Source organism: Pundamilia nyererei, unplaced genomic scaffold (genome assembly GCF_000239375.1).
Source record: "Pundamilia nyererei isolate P.nyererei 1_Seehausen unplaced genomic scaffold, PunNye1.0 scaffold00003, whole genome shotgun sequence".
NCBI lineage: Eukaryota > Metazoa > Chordata > Actinopteri > Cichliformes > Cichlidae > Pundamilia > Pundamilia nyererei.
In genome coordinates this window covers 6174769-6197968 of record NW_005187404.1, presented here as the reverse complement: position 1 = coordinate 6197968, position 23200 = coordinate 6174769, and the positions used below count along the sequence as shown (strand labels likewise).

Sequence of the window (23200 nt, the reverse complement as noted above, 5' to 3'; positions counted from 1 at the left end):
AGTGTGGTGGTAATGTCAGGTTTGGGTTTTTTTGGCCCCCAGAGGGGAAGTAAGGCTGGACAGGGACTTTCTGGCTCACTTCCCCTGTTTTGAGAGGTCAAATTGCTTTCTCTTGAACCACTCATATTGGTTGCGCTTGCTTAAGCATATTGGTATCCCCATAATAAGCCAGGACTTTACTTTCTGTTTTAGTCTTGGTTAATGAAGCTATATTTCCAGGTTTATGTGCAGTTCTGCCGTTATTTTATTTCCCTAGACAGTTCTAGGCCAGCATTTCTGACTGCAGATCTGCAGAGGAAATTAAGTTTACGCTTTGCTGCATGCATCAGTAAGCTCGACCTAGCAGGCATACTTGTGCATGTTTCTCTGTACTCGCACTACATTGGTCAGAAAAGTAGAACCACCCAGCAGCGAGTACACAACAGCCTACTGTCCACTGTTGTGCTCTGTGTCTATTTTTTTGGGTAGGCTGATGTAATGTGACCACACATTAAATAAATGAAGTGGCATCGTCGTGAGCGGAGCAGGTCAAGTTTAGACGTGTCGGCAGAGGGTGAGGTTTAAAATTTGCACGCTGATTTGGTTGACGGTTTGCCGTCACGTCTCCTGTCGGTTTCGATAGCCTGTGAAGAGCATGTGAAGCGAGCTGCTCGGACATGGAGACGCTCTCGGAGACCAAAAACTTGGAGGACTGCTTCGGCAGGACGTTTTCCGCTCTCACCGTCGATGATGTGTACAAGATAGCCAAAGTGATCGGCACCGATGTGGAGAAACTCATCGACGGTTACGGCAAAGAGAGCGCTGAGGGTCTAGTACCGAAGATAGTGAAAGTGCTGGAGCTGCTGGAGAGCTTCGCGTCGAGGAACCACGCTCACAAACTGAGGGAAGAGGAGCTTCTGAAGACCTTCGAGACCATACAGCTGCAACAGCAGAAGAAACGCGGGGGGAAGGAAAACGACGAGGCCAACGATAAAAACGAGATACGGGTGAGAGACGCGGGGGATTTTCAGTCACACCACCATTTTGTAAATAATACAACGGCGCCTGTGCGTGTTATTCACCGAGTGTGCGTCTCTGTGTTATAACAGCAGATTAATAGAGCTGTTTGTCAACGAGTCTGATGTATTTCGAGGTGATTTTGCACCGTTTGGGTAACCTACATGCTACTGCTCCCAACTGTAGTGAAAACGTAGCTCCATAACTCTTTTTTTTCTGTGATACTATGTCACTGTGAAACTAAAATTACTCTTGCATATATATTTGCATGACCTCGCGTGATATAAACCTTATAACTGCCTGTTTGATATCAATCCACCGCCACCTTTAAATACCTGAAGTGCCGCCCCGTGTCGTCAAGGCAACCACGTAGACCGACAGTTATTCTTAGACTCTGTAATTTAACAGTTTTCAGTGAGAACATTTAACATTGGCATAGTTTAACTTTAATTATTATGTCCCCTGTTATATATTGTAAAATGTATTTTATAAATCACACGAAGACACAGCAGTGATTTTAGCTTTAGCACTGGGAGTGTTACCACCCACACTAGAAAAAGAAGCTAGCTAATTAGCAGTCAGCCACTTAAGTAGCATCTTACCAGTAATCACTTGGTGTAAAGTACCACATTTAAAAGGGACTTTTCGTTAATTATAACTGTAGCTATAGAGTTATAAATGTTGAAGAACCACGTTAATACGTTCTTGAGGTCATAGCATCATTTAGGAGCTTCTGCAGTACTGTACACAAGTTTTGTGCCACCTCATTTATTTATATTTTTCTTGGAAAATGCAACGATTTATTGAAACATGTGCATAAATACATGGAAATACAGTTTATAAGGTAAAAACAGAACATGTCAAATTCTAAGGAGCTCCAAAGTCAGTATTTGGATTGGCCACCTTTAGCCAACACCCAAAGCTCTGCTTTGGATCTCACACTGCTTCATGGATGTTGAGGTCCTGTGTTTGTGATCATTGTCATGCTGAAGAGTGAAGCTATGCTGGTATTGCATGATGGATCAAATTCAGATTCAACACTCTATAGGGCCTGTTGCCACTGATTTTCAGCCCAGTTCTTCTTTGTCAGTTTTTTCTCCCTGTTTTCCTTCTTTAAGAATGGCCTCTTGGCAGCCACCCTTCCACTGAGAGCATATCTGATGAAGCAGCAGATTGTAGATCAAACGGGGGTTTAGATGCATCTCTCAGGTCCTGTGTCATGTCTGTGTCATGAGGTGGGCCTCACACAGATAGACCTGGCTGTCAAACAGCTCCTACAAAAACAACCAGCCTCCTGGGGATTTCTCAGAGCTACAACATAACATTTATTCTGTATGAACTGTCTTTTGTCAGACTATTTCTCTCTTTATTTAGTGTTTGTGCTGCCATTATATGGAAAAGCTCTGCTGTCGTGGGAAGTCAGACTTTGCTGTTTAGATGTCTCACAGCCATTAGAAAAACATCTGCAATTTATGCTTATGTGTATGGGTCTTGAGATATTTTTTATGTGCAGAGACTGGATCTCTGCGGTGTCTTGTCTAGTGTGGACCTTGAAGGGGGAGAATTCGGGATGGGGGGTTGGAGGGTGTAATGGACATACAATTGTTCTGAAATCAAGATCGACTTTGCTGTTGTCATGATGTCATGTATGTCATGGTTGAAATCAATAAAACAAAGTTGGAAAAGAAAAACATCTGCAATGACTTAACACTAAATTGACACACCTGCTTGGACACAACTGGTTAAGTTGAATCCATATTTTGAATGCTTTAGAGATTTTCTACAGCTTACATCAGATCTTTTTTCCCCCTTCTAAAAATGCAATAGAACCTGCTTTTGAGGTTTTAGTTTCACAGTCTGACTCCTGTCATCTCATCCAGGAACTTCAGCAGAAGGAGCAGCAGTGGAAGACGAGATGCGAAGAGCTGCAGGTCCAGATACAGCAGCTCCAGGAAGACAGGGAGGTGCTGGAGAACAGGCTGAGAGGCAGCCATGCACAGGAAGGTATGTATGAGGAATTATTTTTGTTGAAGTGAACTGTAATGTAAGGTATATTATAGGCTTTTAAAATCGGAACTATGTGAAAATCAGTCCCCCCCCCCCTTAAAAAAAACAAAACAAAAAAAATTTAACATGTTATAGAAGTGCAGTAAGTGCGTGCTCTTCAAACAGGTAAATCAACCTCGAGGTCTTGTGGTTATGTTGGTTTTTTTTACTTCATTCTAGTCTGTAAACGTGACATCAACCAGTTCCAGTAAATATTTAAAGCAGTGGGTTAACCATCATACTCTCTGAGGCTGAAACCAGTCCGACTGGCCATCGCTGTGTGTATAGTGCAGTTATTTTTGCTAGCTGAAGTTCATAGTTGTGAAAGTGTTCAGAAAAAGCAAACATCAAAATTAAACCCTGACAACAACCTGAACAATTACTCTGTACACTATAAAAATTAAACAGCAGAGAGATACGATCAATAGTCTTTTAAACATAATATACAGTAAGGCTCCAGTTTTTGCGTACTGGCAGATAAACTCATGCCGTCTTAACTTTGTGATTTATTTGACAGGACGCCCTGAGGCAGGTGAACGTGACTATTCATTTCATGTAGTAAAAGTGAAATGGCTGTTTGGCCACTGAGGTTCACCGCAAATATGCTTTCAGTTATTTTTTAGTTTTGATGAAAGGTCCCAGAGTGTAAGGGTTAAAAAGAAATGTTATTATTATCTGCTCATTTTTACTGCTAGGTGAACCTCATGAAACTCATTTGCTGAATTGTTGGCATCATTTGAGAGATGCACTTCTCAGAATCTGTTAATGTGAAAGCAAAACTATTTGCAAAGCAAGATAACAGTAGATGCAAGCAAGAGATACTGTCTGTGCTCTGAAATCTTAAGTCTCTGTAGAATGAATCAAGATTACGTGCAGCGTGCTGTCCTCGTGCACATCGACACAAATGGGATCAAGGTATTAAGCTCGTGTAATGTTGAGGTCTTGTGGTAATTACTTCTCATGCTGACTTTTGTCTTTCGATATTATTTAGTGCAGATTTTCTTAGAAAGACTTTGGGCTCATGAGTTTATTACATTTTAGATGACACGAGTAAGCTATTATGAGCATTAGCAACAATAAAGCACAGGTTAAATGTTAAATCCAATTTGAATGAGCGTAAGCTATGAAATTATGAAGACAAAGAGGGACAAAAGTAGTTAAAAAAGTAGCTACACAAAGTTGATACACTTTGTGAATTTGTGTGTGTGTGTGTGTGTTAGACCGTGTTCAGCGGCAGGAGCGTGAGGTGATGCTAAAGCTGAAGGAGGTGGTGGATAAACAAAGAGATGACCTGAGGGCCAAAAGCCAGGAGATAACTACCATCACCAAAGAGGTGGAGGCGGTAAGGAGACATACGATATAATTCACTCTTAACCTTTTTTCATTCTTTCTTTTTAGGAGGCTGATAGATTAACTTTCTTAGATATTTTCTCGTTTTCGGACCACTCTGTGTAAACTCTATAGAGATGGTTGTGTGGGAAAATCCCAGCGGATCAGCAGTTTCCGAGAAACTCAGAGCAGCCCATCTGGCACCAACAACCATGCCCGTTCAAAGTCACTTAAATAACCTTTCTTTCACATTCTGCCGCTCAGTTTGAACTTCGGTTTTTGCCATGTGATCAGCTGATTAGATCTTTGTTTAAACAAGCAGTGCTTAAAAGGTATACCTTATAAAGTGGCTAGTGTGTCTATCTATTTTTGATAACATTATAAGCTTTGACATTTCTGTTGTGATGTTCCACTTACAAATATTTTAGTGGCCTAGAGTAACAAGTTTGACTGCTGCAGAGGCCTTGAGGCAGATGATTCCCATGGTGACAATGGAAACTAATCTAAAGATGGAGCTGGGTCGGGTTAACTCTTCACTGAAGAATAACGACTGAAAACATCTTTAATTTAATCAAAACATTTTATCATTTCTTTTAAAGGGAAAGGAAATAGTAGAAGTATAAATAAACAAACATTAAAATATATTGGCTCGGTCACTTGAGAATTAAGATGAAAAGATGTATGAAGTGCAGCCCTTAAATAATAAAAAGTGTTCTTTGTCCATGTGGATCACAAGGTTACACTCAATCAGATTTATGGCTGCAAGTTGTGTTTCCTTACAGACTTTCTGACTTTTCCCATGGAAACAGTAGCATTTTTTTCATTATTCTCAAACCCTGTTTTATGTATTGTGTTATTTCTATATATATCATACATACTCACATACACAGTCGTGGAGTCATGTGTCGCACAGCAACACAAGAGAACTTGCATCATGTAAACCGCTCTAACGGAGCCACTGGAAGGCAGAAAGTGTGCTAACTGTCAGGAAAAGAGGGCAGGGATTATCCACACAGTTACTGCTTGATGATTTAAGCTGCACTTTAGACAAGTCAGGGCACTGTTTTCATCTTGGTACAGCCACAGTGTGGGTGTGTGCTATTGTGTGAGTGTTTGCACGTGGCTGTATGTGTGTCAGGGCATGTATACCACATGATTTAAATAGCGGCCATAACTGGGTGTGTTTGTTAATGCTTGGCGTTTTGCACCCAATCAGCTGACTTTTAAACAGAAAGAAAAACTCACTTCATGGTCAACTGGGGGAAGTAAAAGAGTTGGCTTTGATTTGGTTTGGTTAACCAAGGAGTATTTTTTATTTTATTTTAAATAATGCCTATTTTTTAATCCTTTATATTAAGGCAGAGTAATCTTATATACCACATTTCCAATTTCCATTTTTGTGGGTCAGCCTTGGTTCATTGATTTAGCCATAAGCTGTGTTTATAACTGTCTGCAGTACTGCTCATGATGCAAATTTGTAAATCATATATATATGTGTATGTTTATGTGTGTGTGTGTGTGTGTGTAGCTTCAGGAGCAGCTGGAGCGCTTTATGAAAATGAATGCAGAGTTGCGACACAAGCAGAATGTTTTGCAGGCCCAGCTGAAGAGCACCGTGGAGAGGAAGGCCGACATGGAGGCCGACCTGAAGGAGAAAAACAAAGAAATAGAAAACCTCCAAGCACAGCTCGACAGAACCAACAGCAACACGCCGGTATGCACACCTTTCACACTGGATACGACAGATATGTTTCTTTACTTTCCCGCATAATGAATAAGATGCTTCTTAGAGATACCTTAATATTTACTTAAGGCCTTAAAAGGGAAATTTGTGAACTTTGGACTCCAACGTCACTCTAGAGTGTTTAGAGAGTTTAAGCTTGCACTGTTGATCAAATAACTGCTGCTCTTTGCTGAATCAGCTTTGTGGTTGAATTAATCTGTTGATCACTGTTTGTTGTCCCGTCAGTCCCGACCAAGTCAAACAGCACAGGAGCCAAAGAAAAAGCCAACATCCGATCAGAAGGATCCCGATCAGCCGTGCTTCACCAAGAAGGAGGTGCGCGACATCCTTTTCGAGAGGAACGAGCTAAAAACCAACCTCTTCCTGGTGCAGGAGGAGCTCAGCTACTATCAGAGGTGGGTTTTCTTGTTTGGGTGCATGTGTTCTTGTTTTAATTGATGGTCATGGTGCCAGTGAAGTTGTCTACACGCTGAAAGGACTGTATGTGTCTGCAGGGAAATACTGAACGAGGAGAGGTGTCCAGGTTTTCTCTTAGAAGCTGTGCGCTCTGCCATCAAGAAAAAAAGAAAGCTCATTAAAGCCAAGATGCTTGGGATTCCTAACAACGAATGCAGCAGCAGGTATTTCTTACAGACATGATTTCTAGAACAACAATAGGAAACAATGCGCAGATTTAAAAAGATGTTCAGAAAGCGAAAGGGGTTTGAGTGACTCTGTTTTTTCCTCGGCAGTGATGAGGAAGACAGGAGTTCTCTGTTTGGCCAAACAGAAGTGGATGGAACAGTGAAACCGGCTGAGTCACGTATTCGAAACTTGTGAGTACGATGTCGGACAATCACTCCGCATTGGTCAGACTGGAAGCCAGAGTCCTGGTTTGTAAAAAGCAGCAGAACCTGGTGGTGTTTTATATTTATGTTTCGGCTTATATTAGTGCTCTTTTCATTCCTACATGAGGTCACAGTGCTGATTAAAGCTGTCATCCGTCTCATTTCCACATCTGTTGCACATTTACTGAAACAGAATGCTGGCAAAATGAACCATAAATTAATTTTCAACAGCTTCAGCGCTTTGCACTGTTCCTGTCAATAAACATAGAGCAAATGTAATAAGAAAGTGAACCACTCAGAAAGAAAGAATAAAAGCAGAAACACTGCAGACATCACTCCATCTCCCTCACTCTGTTAACAATGTCACCCTCCTCAGATTTTGTCAATCCCGGTCTATATTTAGCAGTAATCCCTGACTGCAGATCTGATCTCAGGCCTGTCCCTTCTGCTCTGTCGCCTGCAGCTTTGGCTTCCTGACGAGGTCAAGCAGCGGCCCGGGTCCCACCGACGTGAACAACTCCTCCTGGGAGATCATCAGAGACTCCGAGGCCAATGAGGAGGCGGAGCAGCTGAGGTCTTCCTGAACGCATTACTGAGCACAGAGATTGAACTGAGAGATTTCTCCAAGTTTGACACTCAGACAACACTTTCTCCTCACCTCAGTCACAACTTCTCTGTGGTTTTTGCTCAGGGCATTTGAATGCAGACCCAGAGCACCGCTGGAAGATAAAGAAGCGCTTTTAAACAATCCCCTCTTATTTCCTGAAATTAAGTTTCAACCATGATTAGTTCATGTCTGATGCCTTCCCCTTTATCATGGAAGGAGAAAACAAGAGGAACATTGTGTAACTACAGTACGATATAAGAAATACTGCTATGATATTCTGTACAGGAAGACAATCATGATTTTTTTCATTCTTAGAAAAAAAATGTATTTTTGGTAATTCAGTAAAATCAGATTCAGTGTTTATATGTATTTAAAAAAAACAAAAAACCAAAGACATAGTTTGAGTTTTAAATAGATATAAGTATCTACTTTAATAGTACATAAAGCAGTAAATTAAGTTCTGCTCATTTTATAACTCATACAAATATTTTCACAAACAATTACAATCTAACTCATACCTCAGTGAGGGAATTTTAAAGCCATGTGGTTACTCTATGTTTAACCTCCTAGGACCTGGCGTCCACATATGTGGACATCACATTTTGGGTTATTTAGACCAAAATACTCAATTTTGCTCTACAAGGGCCTGATATCCACTCACGAGGACATTATAGTGCTACTGTTCTATCAAAATTTTAAATGAATATCCTCATATGTGGCTCTTATTTTTCTTAAAAACAAAAATAAAGAAAACAAAAATTCTTTGTTTTTACATTCATTGGGCCCCAATATGTCCAAATATCAAAGAGAAACTAAAAATGCATGCCGTGGAAGAGTTCAGGTCTTAGGAGGTTAAATGATCTGAAGCACTTCTATGCACAAGGAAACAGAAAAGTGAGTGCAGTGCAGGTTAGGAGAGTGCATCTTAACCCCATAAGCCTTATTTTAGTGCTCATAGTGTAAAAATCAATCAATCATGTATCAGTATTCGGGTATTTGATGGTGGTGCCCTAAACGTGTGCTTTCAGCACCACCACTTTAAATGAACCCCTCTGTTCTCTCTAAATGTAGTAGAAACTACTCGGGCAGGCCAGTGGCATGTGTAAAGGGAGAATGAATGAACATTGAGTAAAACCACCTTCTCCTGACATCCTTTGTGGGCAATTTATTTTTGTAAGCATCTTTGTAATGGAGCATTTTCTTTGTTTGTTTTTATGATGTAAACACATTTAAGGTGTTATTTGCCATCTGAGTGAATTTTATTATAAAACAACTGAAAATGTGTGACATTGAGATTTCAATAAAAACATCTATTAAACAGAGAATATATTTACAAAAGTGAAACAATCTCAGTTCATTTTTTTTACCCTCATAAGAAAAGGAATAAAGAATGCTGAATAAGCTTTCACTGGATCTCAAATTGATCACATGGGCATCTTTTCACCGACTTTCACGACTTATAAGGAAGACAAAGGCTTCCTTCATCATCTCCTGTAAGACCTACTGCAATAGATTCTGACAAAAGGGTGACCATCAGTACGTGTGTGTTTGTTCGTACGCGCCCCATCGTTGTGTACGGCGAGTTTTGTGTGTTAGTGTTCGACCATCTTTAAAAAGCTCTTGTGTCTGGCTGAATAGAAGGAAGTGGCTCTGACTTCCCCAGGAAATGGGAAGAGGAAACCCGGGGGCTTCGACCTCTCTGGCTACGCTGGAGCCACAAGACGACTCACCGGACAGAAAGAGAGAGGGAAGGGTGGAGGGAAGGGTGGAGGGTAGGCTGAGAGATAGGTACTGCCCCTCGTTTTTCTCCCCTCGAGTTGAGACAAAGACAAGTTGGGAGCAGAAATAAAGACGGGAATATATTTGTCCCTGGTTGTGCTTTCAGATTGGAGATGAAGCTTCTCCTCAGAGCTCTCAGTGCTCTGCTCTGCTTCTCGCTGGCCTGCGCTCACACTCTGGATCCTGCTGGGAAGAACGTCTGCCAGAATATAAGGTAAACTCCAGCTTTTCCTTCACTCGCACATACTGGCTTTTGAGTCTTAAGTGGCAACAGCGGGTTACCGAATTAACGTTTTTGGCGGCCTTCGTCTGGCTTGTGATGAATATTAGTGCCATGAGATTGTACTGTTGGCTTGTGGGTTGTGTGGCCCGTCCTTCTTTAGGATGACATGGCTGAATGCAGGCACTGGAGTGTTTTTTCTACTAAGGTTTCAGATTTATCAAGCTGATTTGATGATGTCTGTAATTCTTAGGGATCCCTCTAACCTGTTCTGTTGCCTTGGATGGCGCCAGGAGGGAAAAGAGTGCACAATACGTAAGTTCTAGTATTCTAATGATTATTATTCCTATGCTGTTACCACTTCTACATTGGCTTTGTTTTCTCTTTGTGTTTGTGTGCAGCTGTATGTGAGGGTGAGCAGGCCTGTTTGAAGGGTGAGATCTGTTTATATCCTGGATTATGTCGCTGCCCACCTGGCTACTATGGTGCTGAGTGCAAAACCAGTGAGTTAAAACGTCCATTCGTTGTAGAAGAAATAAGAAAAATAACAATATAAAAATATTATAGTGTTGATAATTACTATATTTTAGTCTAGTAATAGCTCTTTATGTACTCACTGGTGTGTTGTTTCTAGACTGTCCTCTTGAGTTCTGGGGTCCAGACTGCCGTCAGATATGTAAGTGCTATCCTAACGGGCGCTGTCATCCAGCCACTGGCGAGTGCACCTGCCACCCACTCCGTTGGGGCCCACTATGCAAGCAAACCTGCCGGTGTTCCCGGCACGGGCGCTGCCACCCCATCCACGGAAACTGCACCTGCGACACCAGCTATTCAGGTTCAACCTGTGCCAAACCGTGCCAGTGTGATATCGGTGGGTCTGTAGGCCCCAGCTGTGACCAGCAGACAGGCAAGTGTCAGTGCCACAAGGGGCACTGGGGGATGAGGTGTACAAACCCGTGCGACTGTAACCAGTCCCCGTGTAATCAGCGCAATGGTGTGTGCGAGTGCAAGCCTGGCATGTGGGGAACCAGCTGTGACCTGAGTTGTAAATGTGACCTCAAACACAGCAGCTGTGACGTAATGAGTGGGACGTGTCTGTGCCACCCAGGATACAAGGGCCTCTTCTGCAACCAGCCCTGTGAAGCAGGAAAGTATGGCATTGACTGTAAAAGGAGGTAGGTTTCAATGTGTATGTGTCTGTGTCTCTGTTTGTTTGTGTGTATATCATGTTTACATATCTTTGTGGGGATCAAAAATTGAAAGCTTGCTATACTTGTGGGGACCAACAACCCCTATGAGGACGAAAAACCCGTCCCCATGTGTTCGAAGGCATTTGTGAGACTTAAAATGTGGATTTAGTGTCAGGGTTAGGGGTAGACATTCATTTTTGATGGTTAGGGTAAGTAGCTAGGGAAAGGATCATATCAATTAGATGTCCCCACAAGGATATAAAAACACGACTGTGTGTGTGTGGAAAGAAAGGTGGATACACGTGAATGTGTGTGTTCTCACTGCTGAACTTTATCCCTTGTCTTCAGTTGTGGTCACTGTAAAGACAACCAGCTTTGCTCTCTGATCGATGGCACATGTGCAGCCTGTGAGCCGGGCTGGAACGGTACGCGATGCGACCGCCCATGTTCATCTGGTTTCCATGGTGATGGCTGCAAAGAAGGGTGTCCACGATGCAGGAACAATGAACCCTGTGACCCAAAAACTGGGTTGTGTCAGAGCTGTGATCCCGGATGGACTGGACCCAGGTGCGCGCGCATATTTTGGGGAAACATTAGCAACAATACATAAAAATTTACACTATTTACAACTAACTGCTTTACAAAGTACATTACGAGTCATTATTTTTCACCTTTTTTTGGTGCGTTTTTACACTTTGACATAATCAAAGCAATTAATAGGTAAAAGGAAAGAATTAGCTTTCAAATTAAAACCTTATTTCCAAAAAAGTAGGACGCGTGATGATTTGCAGATCTCATAAACTCGCATTTTAGTCACAGTAGAACATAGAAAATGCAATTTAAAGAAAAATATTTACACATTTTTGATTTGATGGTAGCAACACATCTCAAAAATGTTGTGAAAGGGTCATGTTTACGGCTTTGCAGCATCCCTCATGTCTGTTTTTAATGCAGTGCTGTCTGAAGGCTCGAAGATCACGGGTTTTGATTTTTGGTAGTGTCCCTTGCACACAGAGATTTCTCCAGATTCTGTATTGTAGATAAAAAATTAGTCAAAGCTGAAGTTGTTCCACAAGTTAATGGCTCAATTTTTTGAACCTCTGTCCATCTTTACTTCTGAGTTTTTTGGGAATTGGGGTTCTAAATATACAGAAATGCTAAAATGTAATAACTGGCTACTTAATCACTGTGTTATTTAAAAAAAAAAAGAATAAAAATGATCAGCGGCCTGCACCTCACTGGTCTTAGGAAGCATCCTGTGATCAGTGTGGTTCATATGCTTTAGCTCAAACTGAAAAATCAATCAATCAGTAAATTGTCTGTCTGTCACAGATTATAGTTATTTTTGTCAGAAGCTCCATTGTCATCCTGTGGTGTGATCTGGGGACTGAAAACACTTCCGTACTTGTGCATACAGCTGTTCGTGGGAGGCTCTGACATCCGTGAGTTGGCTGTCAAAGCGCATTTCACTGACTAGAGACATAATCAGAAAGTCAGACCCAGAAGACAAGAGATGATTTGAGTTTAACAAAAAGAGATGAATCTGCTAAAAAGTCCAAGTTATTCACTGCTTACAACTGTACTGCAGTCTCTTGAACATGACGGATTCAAAGAGTTGCTTGGAAGAGTTAAAACTTATGGATTAAGTTGCCTAAAGATGCAAAATTAATAAAATGATCCATGTGGTAAAACGTGAGCACTGCTTATGACACTTAAGCTCAAAAACAGTCTGCTTATAGAGGATGGAAAGTTTGTACCGCCAACAGTGTAAGTGTGTTAGTAATCTCTGTCCTCGTTTTTCTGTCCTCGTCCAGGTGTCAGGAGCGCTGCCTTAACGGGAGGTTTGGAGACGCCTGCCTCTTGACGTGTAGTCCTTGTTTTCATGGCAACTGCCATCATGTGACAGGAAAATGTGTCTGTGCGCCAGGCTTCCAGGGAGAGAGGTGAGAAAATTAAAGCATTGCTTACTGTTGGATAGACTTACTGTTGCAGATGCAGCTTTTATCAAAGGTTAAGATTTTAAATAGTTAAACTGCACTCCCAGATCAGTTTAAGACTGTGTTTAACTGACAATCCAGCAATTTAGAAACTTACAATTAACCTAATTAGTTGTGGGATGTTCCAAAAGGTGGTAGCATTGCAGAAGTTTTCTAGTCACACCAACCATGGTAAAAAAATGAAACTAACTACCTTCATGACTTGGATGTCCTTTACATTATCCAACCATATATTGCCCACTGGTGTAATCGCAGTCAAGGTTTCAACTAATAAAACTACATTGAACTCTTTTCAAGAAGCCTTCAAATTTAAATTTTTTCTGATTTCACTCTTTCTCTTGCCCTGAGTGTACGATCTGAGGTTAGTAGGTTAAAACATGGAAAACGTGGCCCCTTTAACTTTCTTCTCTGTGATGCTTGTACGTCATCGTTATGTGTTCAGCCAGTACTAAAATAAAATCTTGATTTAACTTTCTTACTCACTGTGACTCATGGATGTTTCCAGCTGTAACAACAGCTGCCCTGCCCTCCGGTTTGGCTTCAACTGTTCTTCTGTCTGCGACTGCGGTGAGGGGGTGGCCTGCGACTCTGTGACCGGAGCCTGTCCTAACAGTACGTCCATCCATCCACTCAGTTATCTGTCAGTTTTGTGTATAAATGTGTACATTAGTGTGTCTTGTACTTTCCCTTACATGTTTGTGTGTGTGTGTGTGTGTTTAAATGACAGGTTACAGAGGTGCTCTGCTTGCGGGTGTTCTGGTTCCTTTGCTCCTGTTGCTTCTTGCTGTAGTTTGCTGCTGCTTGTGTTGTGGAGGACGCCCGGCTGGTGACAGAGACAAAGACAGGTCAGCAGCTACTTTTCTTTTAGGCATTTTATCTTCACTTTGCATAGACGGTAAAACATGGAAAGCAGGCTACGTTTATCATTCTATATAACTTTACATGATTTCTTTTGGTCGTAGTACAACTGTTGCTGATGGCGGCTTCTTGGTTCGGATGAAGTATCACGTTTATAGCGTCCTGGCAAACATTGGCGCTGCCCTGCCGTGTATCTCTGCCTGGTCCTCTGGCCTTCCTCGTGTCACCGGTCAGTCTTGCCACTCACAGTGCTCACAGTGTAATGCAACTATTGTATACAAACTTCATAAAAGTACAAAAAAGACTATTTTAATCATCATTAAGATTTGAATTCTTTTAAAACGTCTACTGTGTGCATGAATTATGACCAGAAGCTGTGATATTTAGTTCTATTATTATTATTCTTTTTAAATTAATCTGCTTTCTATGTCTCATGTAAACACACACAGTGTCACACCATGACCCTGAGCTGACCTTCAACCACAGCTTCATTGAGCCTCCTTCCTCTGGCTGGGTGACGGAGGGATCGTCCTTCGACAGCGATGAGGAGACGGGAGAGGCTCTTTACTGCGTCCCTCCAATGGAAGGTAGGGGCAAAAATAAAGTTCACCAGTTAACAAAGTTTATAGTGCCCTCTTTTGGTGCAAGGTAGAACTGCCACTTTTAAAAACTCTTTCTGGCACTGGTTGATGTTTTGCTCTGTTTCTGTTAGACATCCCGGCTGTGGCGGGTGGTGAGTTCCAGGAGATGAGCTCAAAGTGTAACATGTTCTTAGACCCATCGGGCTTCAGCAGCGAGGACATCTCCTCACCCTTTAACATCCCTCGCACCTCCAGCATTGCCAAGGCCAAGCGGCCATCCGTCTCATTTGCAGAAGGCACCCGCTTCAGCCCCAAAGAGAGGCGTGGCTCTGCTCAGGACCCTTGTGCTCTCCCTCGCAGCAAACCCAAATCATCCTGGGGGGTTTTGATGCTATCGGCCCTGCAAAGTCAGGGAAGCACAGCTAGAACTGGGGAGGGGAACGGACTTGAGGGCGAGAAGGAGAAAGATGGAGTGGATGTGACCGACAGTCAGGAGTTAAACTGTGAGGAGGCTGACCAGGAAGTAGACAGAACCCCATCAAGGTCCACCCTGCAGGTTCCTGGAGCATCAGGACGGAGACGGACTATGTCTAACACAGCTGCTCATAAAGGGACATCGTCCGCCTCTGATGCTCAAGAAGGGGGCTCTCATAAGGTCACCACTGTGTATGTGACGGTGGGTAAGGCGGGTAAGCCCATCACAAAAACAGAGCCGAGCTCTGAGGGCCCCGTTCAGGCGATGCTGCGAAGACTGGGCAGCCTCCAGAGGCAAAAAGAGCAGGAGTCTGGCAGGCCTAAGCCGAAGGGGAGTGAAGGCATCATCAAACCACCCAGGAAGAAGCTGGGAGCTCGGGCGGCTGTTTGGGAGCAGGGAGGACCGTCTACAAGGGAGGCTGGAGTTTGTAAGCCAATCAGGAGGAAGCACTCCTCCCACAACTCCTCTGATGCAGAGGGATCGAATGGCACACTGCCAACAGAGAGTGGCACTCCAAAACGGCCGCTGTCGTCCATTTTAAAGAGCGTGCCTGAAGTGGCATCAGCCGACTCGGGGTCTAATCTGCGGGCCGAAGGAGACGAAAGGCAGCACGCTGCCCCGCATCATGAAGAACAAATTGAGAGCTCCTACCGGACTCTGAGACCCGTGGGAGATGGCGCAAGCCCCATTGAAATCATCACCAACGAAGGAGCGGCGGTCAGTGTGACTGATGAACCCTGGTACGAAAATGTCCAGATCAAAAACTCGTGACCTCTGAGAAAACGGGTCAGCAGGACTGATCGAAAAACAGCCGCATGTTTGTTATCCTGCAGTTATAACTGAACAATGGGGAAAGCTTCTCTGAGAGATTTGTGCAGCTGCAGCTCACATGACTGAAATAACAGAGAAATTGTGATTTTAAAAATAGCAACCGTTAATGAAATTTCAAACAACAGATGGAACAAGAAAACAGGGTGTTTTCTAACAAGAACGCTACGCAGTCCGTTGTTGCCTTGGTGTTGTTCCCACACTGTAACCCATGTTTCCCCAGTACCATGACCCTGAACTGACCGATCATGCTGTTATGAATTTTTATCTTTGCAACTTAGTTTTTCTTCAGGCCTTTTCAATACTCACTAAACATATTTTCCCTAAACCTGTAACCAAGTGTTTCTGGTTTAACCTAAAAACAACTGCAACTGAAAACTGAAACTACTCTTTTTAGTATTATTTTAATCTAAGCCTAAAAATCAAAATATTTACTTTTACATTAGCACAAACTTACAGTCTCGTGGGTGAAAGTCCTGCATTTAGACTTTCATTAGCCAACAGCTTTAGGAGCAACATCAGCTGGGTCCTGGGTTTGAATCCATTGGCTGTTTTGGGGCCTTTCTGTTCTCTCTGGGTACTCTGAGTCCCTCCCGCAGCCCAAAGGCATGTATGTTAGATTAATTAGTGAATCTAAATAGGCTGAAAGTGTGAATGTGAATGTGTGACGATCCATGGGATTGGCTCCAGCACCCCCATGATGGATGGATGGACAGATGTAATATCTGCACCTGTTGTGCTTATATAGTCAGAAAGGATAAATGGAAGTAAAGAGTGGAAGTTTGTGGAAAAAGAAGCAGTGATGAACATCTGGGTGGGTTCCCAGAAGATAATAAAATGAGTGTGATGAACTTTTTGATTGATTTGATTGATTCAGTTAAGTGTGAGGAAAGGATCTGAGTCTGCTGCTCTGTGGATATTTTATTAGTCTTGGATGAAACTCAGGTAAGAACAGGCTGTAACAGATTGTAGTCGCGATTCACTCAGAATCAGTACATGCTTTACACATGAGGGAAAAGCCCGGCAGGGTTGTTTATTCTATCGTATAAATCAGTCAGAGAACTGGAATTGTAAAAATGTTTGTACTTCTGTGACCCAATGTTAAAGTTTCCTGCGAGTCCACAGCGCACGAACACTGCTGTGGGGTTAGAAACACATTGCTGCCCTGCTTGTGACCACTGGTGAATTAAACCTCCCCTGAAGTCTGTGTTAATATTTTATAGTATTGTTTTTTCACTGTATAAACATGACCGTGATTAATAAAAAGACAATAAACACTTTGGCTTTTGTAGATACATTATTCAGAATACACAGTAATGAATACAGTAATAATTGCAGATTAATTATCATTAACAGAGTTTAGCTTTCAGACGGATAAACGTTGCTGTCTCTGGGTCTCTCTGTTAAATGTGTTTTTCACTTTAGCTGCGTTTAATAAAGCTGACTGAAAGTCAGCCAGCTGAACTTTGGCCCTAAGCTGCATGTGGACTCTCACCGATACACCAATATTTGCTGAAGTCAGCTAGCTGTGTGTTACACTGCGCATGTTCGACACTTTTAACCCCTACCACTGCCTACTGCAGTAAAAACAACAGCTCTATTACACGCTAACTGGGTTACACTGATCAAAATAACAAACTAAAATTCTGGAAACTACTTCTTCTCTGCTCCAGGGGTGTCCGAACAGCCGAGCCAGTACTTGGCGATGGATCTGGGGTACGGAGGAACAGCAGGATCAACTCTCTTAGTCCTGATATCCACTCTGTAGTATTTATCTAGAAAACACAAAAACTCACTCAACACATGCTTACCAGTCACAGTTAGTATTCATATTGTCTGCTTTGTACACATACTATGCTATTATTATAGTGTGTGGAGTAGTGGTTAAACAAAAACCAGAATGACACTGAATATGACGTAAAGATTACAAACAGAAATGCACTTGGAGTAAAGTATAAAACAGAAACAATGTTAGGCATCTGTTTTTTGCTGTATGAACTATATACAGCATTAAAATGTAATGAAACTAGTGTGTGGTGAGAGAGAGCCGAGCACGTTAGTTCCTGTTGCCTCCCCCAGCTGTCTGCCGTCTACAGCTGTGACTCAGCTCTTAGTTTATGTGCCAGCAGTGTGAAGACCAAACACACAATATTTGAACAATGATAAAATCATCATTGTTATTTAGTCATTTAACCATTATTGTACGAGCCTTCATAAGCATTGCTGTTAATAACGGCCCTGCTTTTCCTGTGGGGGATTATGAGCATGAGATATTCTTTTTCTTTAACATCCTCATCTTCCTTAAAATGGATTTGATTTGATTACAGTTCCCAGGAAACCTTGAAATAAAGACAGTAACTCATGGGATATGCCTTTTCTCTTTCCTTCTGCTCTAGCTGACTTTGTAATGATTGATGTGCACTCACTGATAACTTCATTAGTTAGGGGTAGAATGGTGAAGAAAGGTGATTTAGGTTCTTTTTGACTGTCGCATGGTTGTTAGTCACCTCAAGGTGCTTTAAATTGTACAGACCCTACAGCAAAACACAGAAACCCCCCCAAATTAGACAGCCCCCAGTGAGGAAGCATTTGGTAACAGTGGGAAGGAAAAACTCAATTTTAACAGGAAGAAACCTCTGGCAGAACCAGGCTCAGGGAGGGGCAGCCCTCTGCCACAAACAGATGGAGTGTTGGAGTGTGGAAGTGGAATTTTCTGTGTGAAATGCTTTGATAATGCCAGCGGAAAGAGGAGAATAGCCAAAGTGCTTCGAGCTGATTGGAAGACAACAGTAACTCAAAAAAGGCACTCTTTACAGCCAAGGTATGCAGAAGAGCATCACTGAACGCTCAGCCCTTTGAAGCAGATGAACTACTGCAGCAGAAGACCGCACTGGATGCCACTTCAGCCAGCTAAAAACAGGAAACTGAGGCTAATAGAAGCTTGGGTAAACGTTGCCTAGTCTGAAACATTCAGATAGCCGGGTCAGAAAAAACAACATGGATCCATCCTGCCTTTTCCCAGCAGTTCTGGGTGGTGGTGGTGTCTTTGCTTACTTTGGGCCTCTCAAACACCGCCTACCTGAGTATTAATGCTGACCGTGTCCATCCCTTTATGGCCACAGCAAACCCATCTTCTGATTGCTGGTTCCAGCAGGATAGCAGACCATGCCACAAAACTCAGATCATTTCAAACTTGTTCCTTAAATATAACAACGAGTTCACTGCACTCAAATGACCACAGCCATGAGATCTCCATGAGAGAACCTTTGGGATGTGGTGGATGTGCAGCCGATAAAAACTGCAGCAACTGTGTGATGCTATCATGTCAATATGGACTGAAATCTACAAACTGTTGCTTAATTTAACAAAGAAAATGTTAAACTGTTCTTTTTAAATGCAATGCTTTGCTGCTTTTCTAATTTATATTACTATGAATTACAAAATAACCAATTAACCACATGTTGTAAGGCAGTAGAAATGAATGATTGAATACATTTTCAGAAACATTGTTTGATACGGTGCGTCCCATTCTGAATCTGTTACCTTCTTTGAAGAAGTAGACGGTCTGTATGGGCATCTCCCTTTGGAAGTCGTAGCCGTATCGGTCATCTCTGGAGTCATAGTTGCCTCTGTTGTTCTGGCCATAACGATCTCTCCGTCTGTCCTGGTCCCAGTCTTGATCCCACCGTCTGTCCCAGCCTTGTCCCAGCCTCTCTGCCATTTCCATCCTCCTCTCTGCCAGTCTCATACCCATTTCCATCCCTCTTTCAGCAAATTCCCGCCCCATGTTCATTCCCTGCTCAGCAAAGGAGCCCCAGGAGGGTGAACGATTTTGTCTCCGCCGACCCCACTGCTGGTTCCACTGCTGGTTCCACTGCTGGTTCCACTGCTGGTCCCACTGCTGGTCTTGCTGGCTGTTGTAGCGGCGTCGCGTCGACCTCCAAGGACTGATGTAGATTCTGCCCGCCATGGCAGCATCCACTGGAGACCTGAGGCCCTTCCAGTCCTTGTTAATAAAGTGGTGCTTACTATGATGCTGAGGCACTGCAGAAGATTAAAAATAAGTTAAACCACACACACGTGTGACTCCTGTCTGCACAAATAGGTCTATAACTGCACAACTCACGGTCAGAGAAGAGCTCGCCGAAGAAACGCTCATAGTTGTTGTAGTACACATCAGTGTAGCGCCTGAAGGGAGTGGACGGAGAGCTCTCAGACATTTTGATGCACTCCTCGTGAGACGGCTGGTGCAAAAACTCATACACATAATACTGGTCACCTGCAGAAAGGATGGTATGATGAGCCACTGATGTTCAGTACTACAGGAACAGCTGGAGATGTATGCAAACCAAAGCATCTGGTTGTACCTTTGAAAAAATAGACCTTCTCTTTTCCTTGGTGGCTGTGGGCAGGAAGGGCAAACGCTGCGTCCACATGATCGGGAATCCGGTCAAAGCCAACGTTTATGTATCGGGGATAGTCATCATCCAGCACGCCATTGTCAAACCTCCAGTACTTGTTTCCCTACATGGGTAAACATCAAATTTGTAGTAGATTAGCTTTTTAAAATACTTTTAAACCTAAACTATGACATAATGTTTCCAATATTGGCTTTGCCCTTTATAAGGCAGTCATTGAAATACATGGAAATGGAAAATTTGAGTGTTATTGGAGGACATTAAAAAAGCAAACTTTTTTCAAAGTTTTTTTTACTTTTTTAAAGTGCAAAGTCACTTTCAGCTTTTGATTTCTTTGGAGAGTTGCAAACAATTAAAGTGATCAAAATTACAAAGATAATTGGATTTGATTTGTTTTGGTTCCACCTTAAAGATGTAGGTCTTCCCCTGACAGTTGATGCGGGTGAACGCAGCATCAATGGACCCGCTGATGCCCCACACATCCTTAATGAGCTTTGGATAACCAGGGAGCACTGCCTTCTGGTCAAGTTCAAAGAAGTACTCCCCTGGAAAACAAATCCAGAGCGATCATGCTGTTTTATTTGTTACTTTCAAACATGAGCGAGACCATGACAGAGCCTGAAAGGTTGTCTTGTAACAGATGAATTCACTCACTGACCTCTGAAAGCATAGATGGAGCCATTTTTGATCTGCATGAAGGCGTCAAAAGGTCTGCCACTGCAGACCTCAGCATCTGGGTCAGGGGCCACGGTGGTGGCTGTTGTGGCAGGAACTGTGGTCACCTCGGTTGCTGCGCTGGTCGTGATGGAGTCCTCCAATGTGTGGGTGTCTGGGTGTGTCGCACGTGTCGGCGGGATGTTAGAGACTCTCAGTCTGGTCGGTCTGGTCATTTCCAGCGTGGTCTCAGGGCGTTCTTGCGCTCTGGGATTGAAGTCCGGCGGTTGTGTAGGCCTCAGCTGGTTGCGTGCTGAACGACGTGTGGGCTGAGGCGTGCTCTCAGATTGCCCATCGTAATAATCGTCTTCTGCAAACTGAAATGTGTCTCCGCGAGCTGAGGGGGGTGTGAGAGAAATGTCAACATCCATTTTTGACCTGTGAGTTCTTAACAGAATGAATGAACCAATGAGCAGAGCGGTTTCTTACTCATCATATTGCAGGTGGATTCAAAGTCAGAGCAGCAGCTTTTGTAGTACTTGCACATGGAGTCACACTGGCACTTCTTCCGGGCGTCAAAGCCATTTTCGCAGCGGTCCAAACATGACTCTGGAGATAAAACAACATGCTTCAGTCATTCCCTCTCTCCGCTGTTTGTACCTCAGAACAAAATTCATTTCCTCCTTTGGATAATAAACGTAAATTTGATTACAGCTCCCATGAGGCTTTGACTGCATGCCAGTGGCACAGACTCATGGGATATCAAAAACTCAATCTTACAGTGAATTAGGCAATATATTAAAAGACAGTTGTAATAATTCAAAATGATTACAGTTTTGTAGATTTAACAAAGTGCTCTAAAGACTTTACTCATTTTTCCACATATTTAACAACATTTTGGAAACAAAATAATTAATTTATCATGAAAATAATCAAATGAATTGTTTTTTATTAGCTGTACTGACAATAATAAATATGTCTACTTGTTAAGCAAATTGTTTGCTAGTGCCTCAAAGTTTATGCGTCAGACATTTTAATACAACAGTTAATGAACATAATTCAACTTTTACCACCCAAATTTGTACGCAATAGGTCCCAAATCAGATCTGAAGCGGGGTCCTGAACAGAGCACAAAGCTACTCTATGTTTCTCACAACGAAGTCTTCATGAAGTCAAAAGTAGATTTTGTTAGACTCACCGTCTGAAGCCAAAGTGTCGGCGAGCAGAGCGAGCAGCAGCACGGCCCACAGGTCCATGTTGCCTCCTCTGTGTCCGAGGACAGACTGAGGAAATAATGAAGGCCTGTGTGCTCCCTGTTATTGGAAGCATGTGCCAGTCACCCCACCTCCTCATTCACTTGAACCTTATTTGCAGACTTCTGTCTACTCGGACAAATAAACACAGACTGAGAGGGGAAAAGATCAATGGGGTGGGTGTGTGGATTACTGTTTGACCTCTGACCAAAGATGTTTGTACATTTTAAGTAGTTTGTGGTCATTTTTACAGATTTCAATTATTGAAATCAACATTGACTCTAAATATTCTAAAGACAGATATTCTACTCTGGCTGATAATAACTTTAAAGGCCTTTTCTGATGAGAAAATGGTGAAAAGCATCTTTCAGGGATTCCTTGTAACTTTTTTTAAAAATGAAAAATGTATCAATAATCTGGTCTCTTGCTAAATAGGAATTTTTGGCATTAAATTATGAACAGCAATATATTAATTAGAGATATTTTCACTGTAAGCAACTATTGTACACTGTGAAATGCACTATACACAGGTACACACACACACACAGGTCTTTATCACCAGCTTCCACATTTATTTATAGTTTTCCCAGGTTATGATATGAACACAGTCTGACAGCTGTCGGTCCCAGCTGATTTCCCTCCCCCTCCGCTCCTCTCCGTCTCACTATAAAAAGGGAAGGAAACCATTATCAGTCCAAATCGCCATCAGCTGTTCTCACCGGCATTTCCAGCACCGCCCCGTTGAGCCCACTGCACCACTCCTCCCCTGCAGCCGCGCCCGGGACCACACCTCCGCCACATACACATATCCTTTTAACACTTTTATAAACCACTCTGCATTTGGTTATTAGCTATTATTAATCTCTGGCTCTCATCCACAGTGTGTCTTTTGTTTTGTCTTCCTCCCTTCACCCCCAGCTGGTCGTGGCAGATGTTTGCCCCTTCTTGACCCTGGTTCTGCCGGAGGTTTCTTCCTCTTTAAAGGGAGTTTTTCCTTCTCACCGTCACCAAAGTTCTTGTTCATAAGGGGTTGTCTGATTGTTTGGGTGTCTCTGTATTATTGTAGCCCTTACCTTACAATACTGTTGCTGAGATTCGGTGCTAAATAAATAAAATTCAATTGAACTGAAATATTACCTTTAATTGTCAAAAGCTTGTTAGAAACTATGAAACACGTCACAGACTTCTGGATGTTAGAAGACAATTAATAATGCTCATGAATGAGACTAAAGGCAAGGAGGTGTGTTTTATAACTAAACATGTTAACAGCACCTCCACATTTATATCACAGTTTATTATATTGCACGTGTATTTCAGTAATAGGCTGTTTATTTCAGTATAGTGGTGTACACGAATTCAAATGTCCGAGGCCACAGGTGGCCACGTGGGCGTTATCCA

General features: G+C 42.6%; 3 protein-coding genes across 3 annotated transcripts; 2 read left to right on the top strand and 1 right to left on the bottom strand.

Annotated features, from left to right (window-relative positions):
* The first annotated feature begins 407 nt into the window (after positions 1-407).
* rilp (Rab interacting lysosomal protein) lies at positions 408-8155 on the top strand. The gene is made up of 8 exons (XM_005720791.2): positions 408-986; positions 2877-3000; positions 4263-4384; positions 5900-6085; positions 6341-6510; positions 6610-6735; positions 6847-6930; positions 7406-8155. Exons 1-8 carry the CDS (start codon positions 657-659, stop codon positions 7524-7526), a joined length of 1263 nt encoding a protein of 420 aa, XP_005720848.1. The 5' UTR covers positions 408-656; the 3' UTR covers positions 7527-8155.
* Positions 8156-9262: 1107 nt separating this feature from the next.
* On the top strand, positions 9263-15434 carry scarf1 (scavenger receptor class F, member 1). Its single transcript, XM_005720789.2, has 12 exons — positions 9263-9337; positions 9435-9542; positions 9802-9863; positions 9950-10051; positions 10183-10723; positions 11087-11305; positions 12553-12681; positions 13241-13347; positions 13463-13580; positions 13698-13822; positions 14043-14180; positions 14306-15434. The coding sequence occupies exons 2-12, from the start codon at positions 9442-9444 to the stop codon at positions 15418-15420; spliced, it is 2757 nt and encodes a 918-aa protein (XP_005720846.1). The 5' UTR covers positions 9263-9337; positions 9435-9441; the 3' UTR covers positions 15421-15434.
* Positions 15435-17124: 1690 nt separating this feature from the next.
* Positions 17125-21818, bottom strand: vtna (vitronectin a). The gene is made up of 8 exons (XM_005720790.2): positions 21748-21818; positions 21039-21158; positions 20554-20946; positions 20301-20440; positions 19845-20001; positions 19604-19756; positions 19021-19521; positions 17125-17252 (listed from the first exon to the last, which is right to left on the bottom strand). Exons 1-8 carry the CDS (start codon positions 21803-21805, stop codon positions 17131-17133), a joined length of 1644 nt encoding a protein of 547 aa, XP_005720847.1. The 5' UTR covers positions 21806-21818; the 3' UTR covers positions 17125-17130.
* Positions 21819-23200: the final 1382 nt, after the last annotated feature.

What these genes read in the sequence shown, in the direction of transcription:
- rilp (XM_005720791.2), top strand. Translation starts at nt 657, where the DNA reads ATGGAGACGCTCTCGGAGACCAAAAACTTGGAGGACTGCTTCGGCAGG. An exon ending in ACGATAAAAACGAGATACGG is followed by an intron (nt 987 to 2,876) that starts GTGAGAGACGCG and finishes CATCTCATCCAG; the next exon opens with GAACTTCAGCAGAAGGAGCA. An exon ending in GAACCAACAGCAACACGCCG is followed by an intron (nt 6,086 to 6,340) that starts GTATGCACACCT and finishes TTGTCCCGTCAG; the next exon opens with TCCCGACCAAGTCAAACAGC.
- vtna (XM_005720790.2), bottom strand. Translation starts at nt 21,805, where the DNA reads ATGGACCTGTGGGCCGTGCTGCTGCTCGCTCTGCTCGCCGACACTTTG. An exon ending in GAAGGTCTATTTTTTCAAAG is followed by an intron (nt 19,757 to 19,844) that starts GTACAACCAGAT and finishes TCCTTTCTGCAG; the next exon opens with GTGACCAGTATTATGTGTAT. An exon ending in CGTCTACTTCTTCAAAGAAG is followed by an intron (nt 17,253 to 19,020) that starts GTAACAGATTCA and finishes TGTGTTTTCTAG; the next exon opens with ATAAATACTACAGAGTGGAT.
- scarf1 (XM_005720789.2), top strand. Translation starts at nt 9,442, where the DNA reads ATGAAGCTTCTCCTCAGAGCTCTCAGTGCTCTGCTCTGCTTCTCGCTG. An exon ending in TGGTGCTGAGTGCAAAACCA is followed by an intron (nt 10,052 to 10,182) that starts GTGAGTTAAAAC and finishes TGTTGTTTCTAG; the next exon opens with ACTGTCCTCTTGAGTTCTGG. An exon ending in GACCGGAGCCTGTCCTAACA is followed by an intron (nt 13,348 to 13,462) that starts GTACGTCCATCC and finishes TTTAAATGACAG; the next exon opens with GTTACAGAGGTGCTCTGCTT.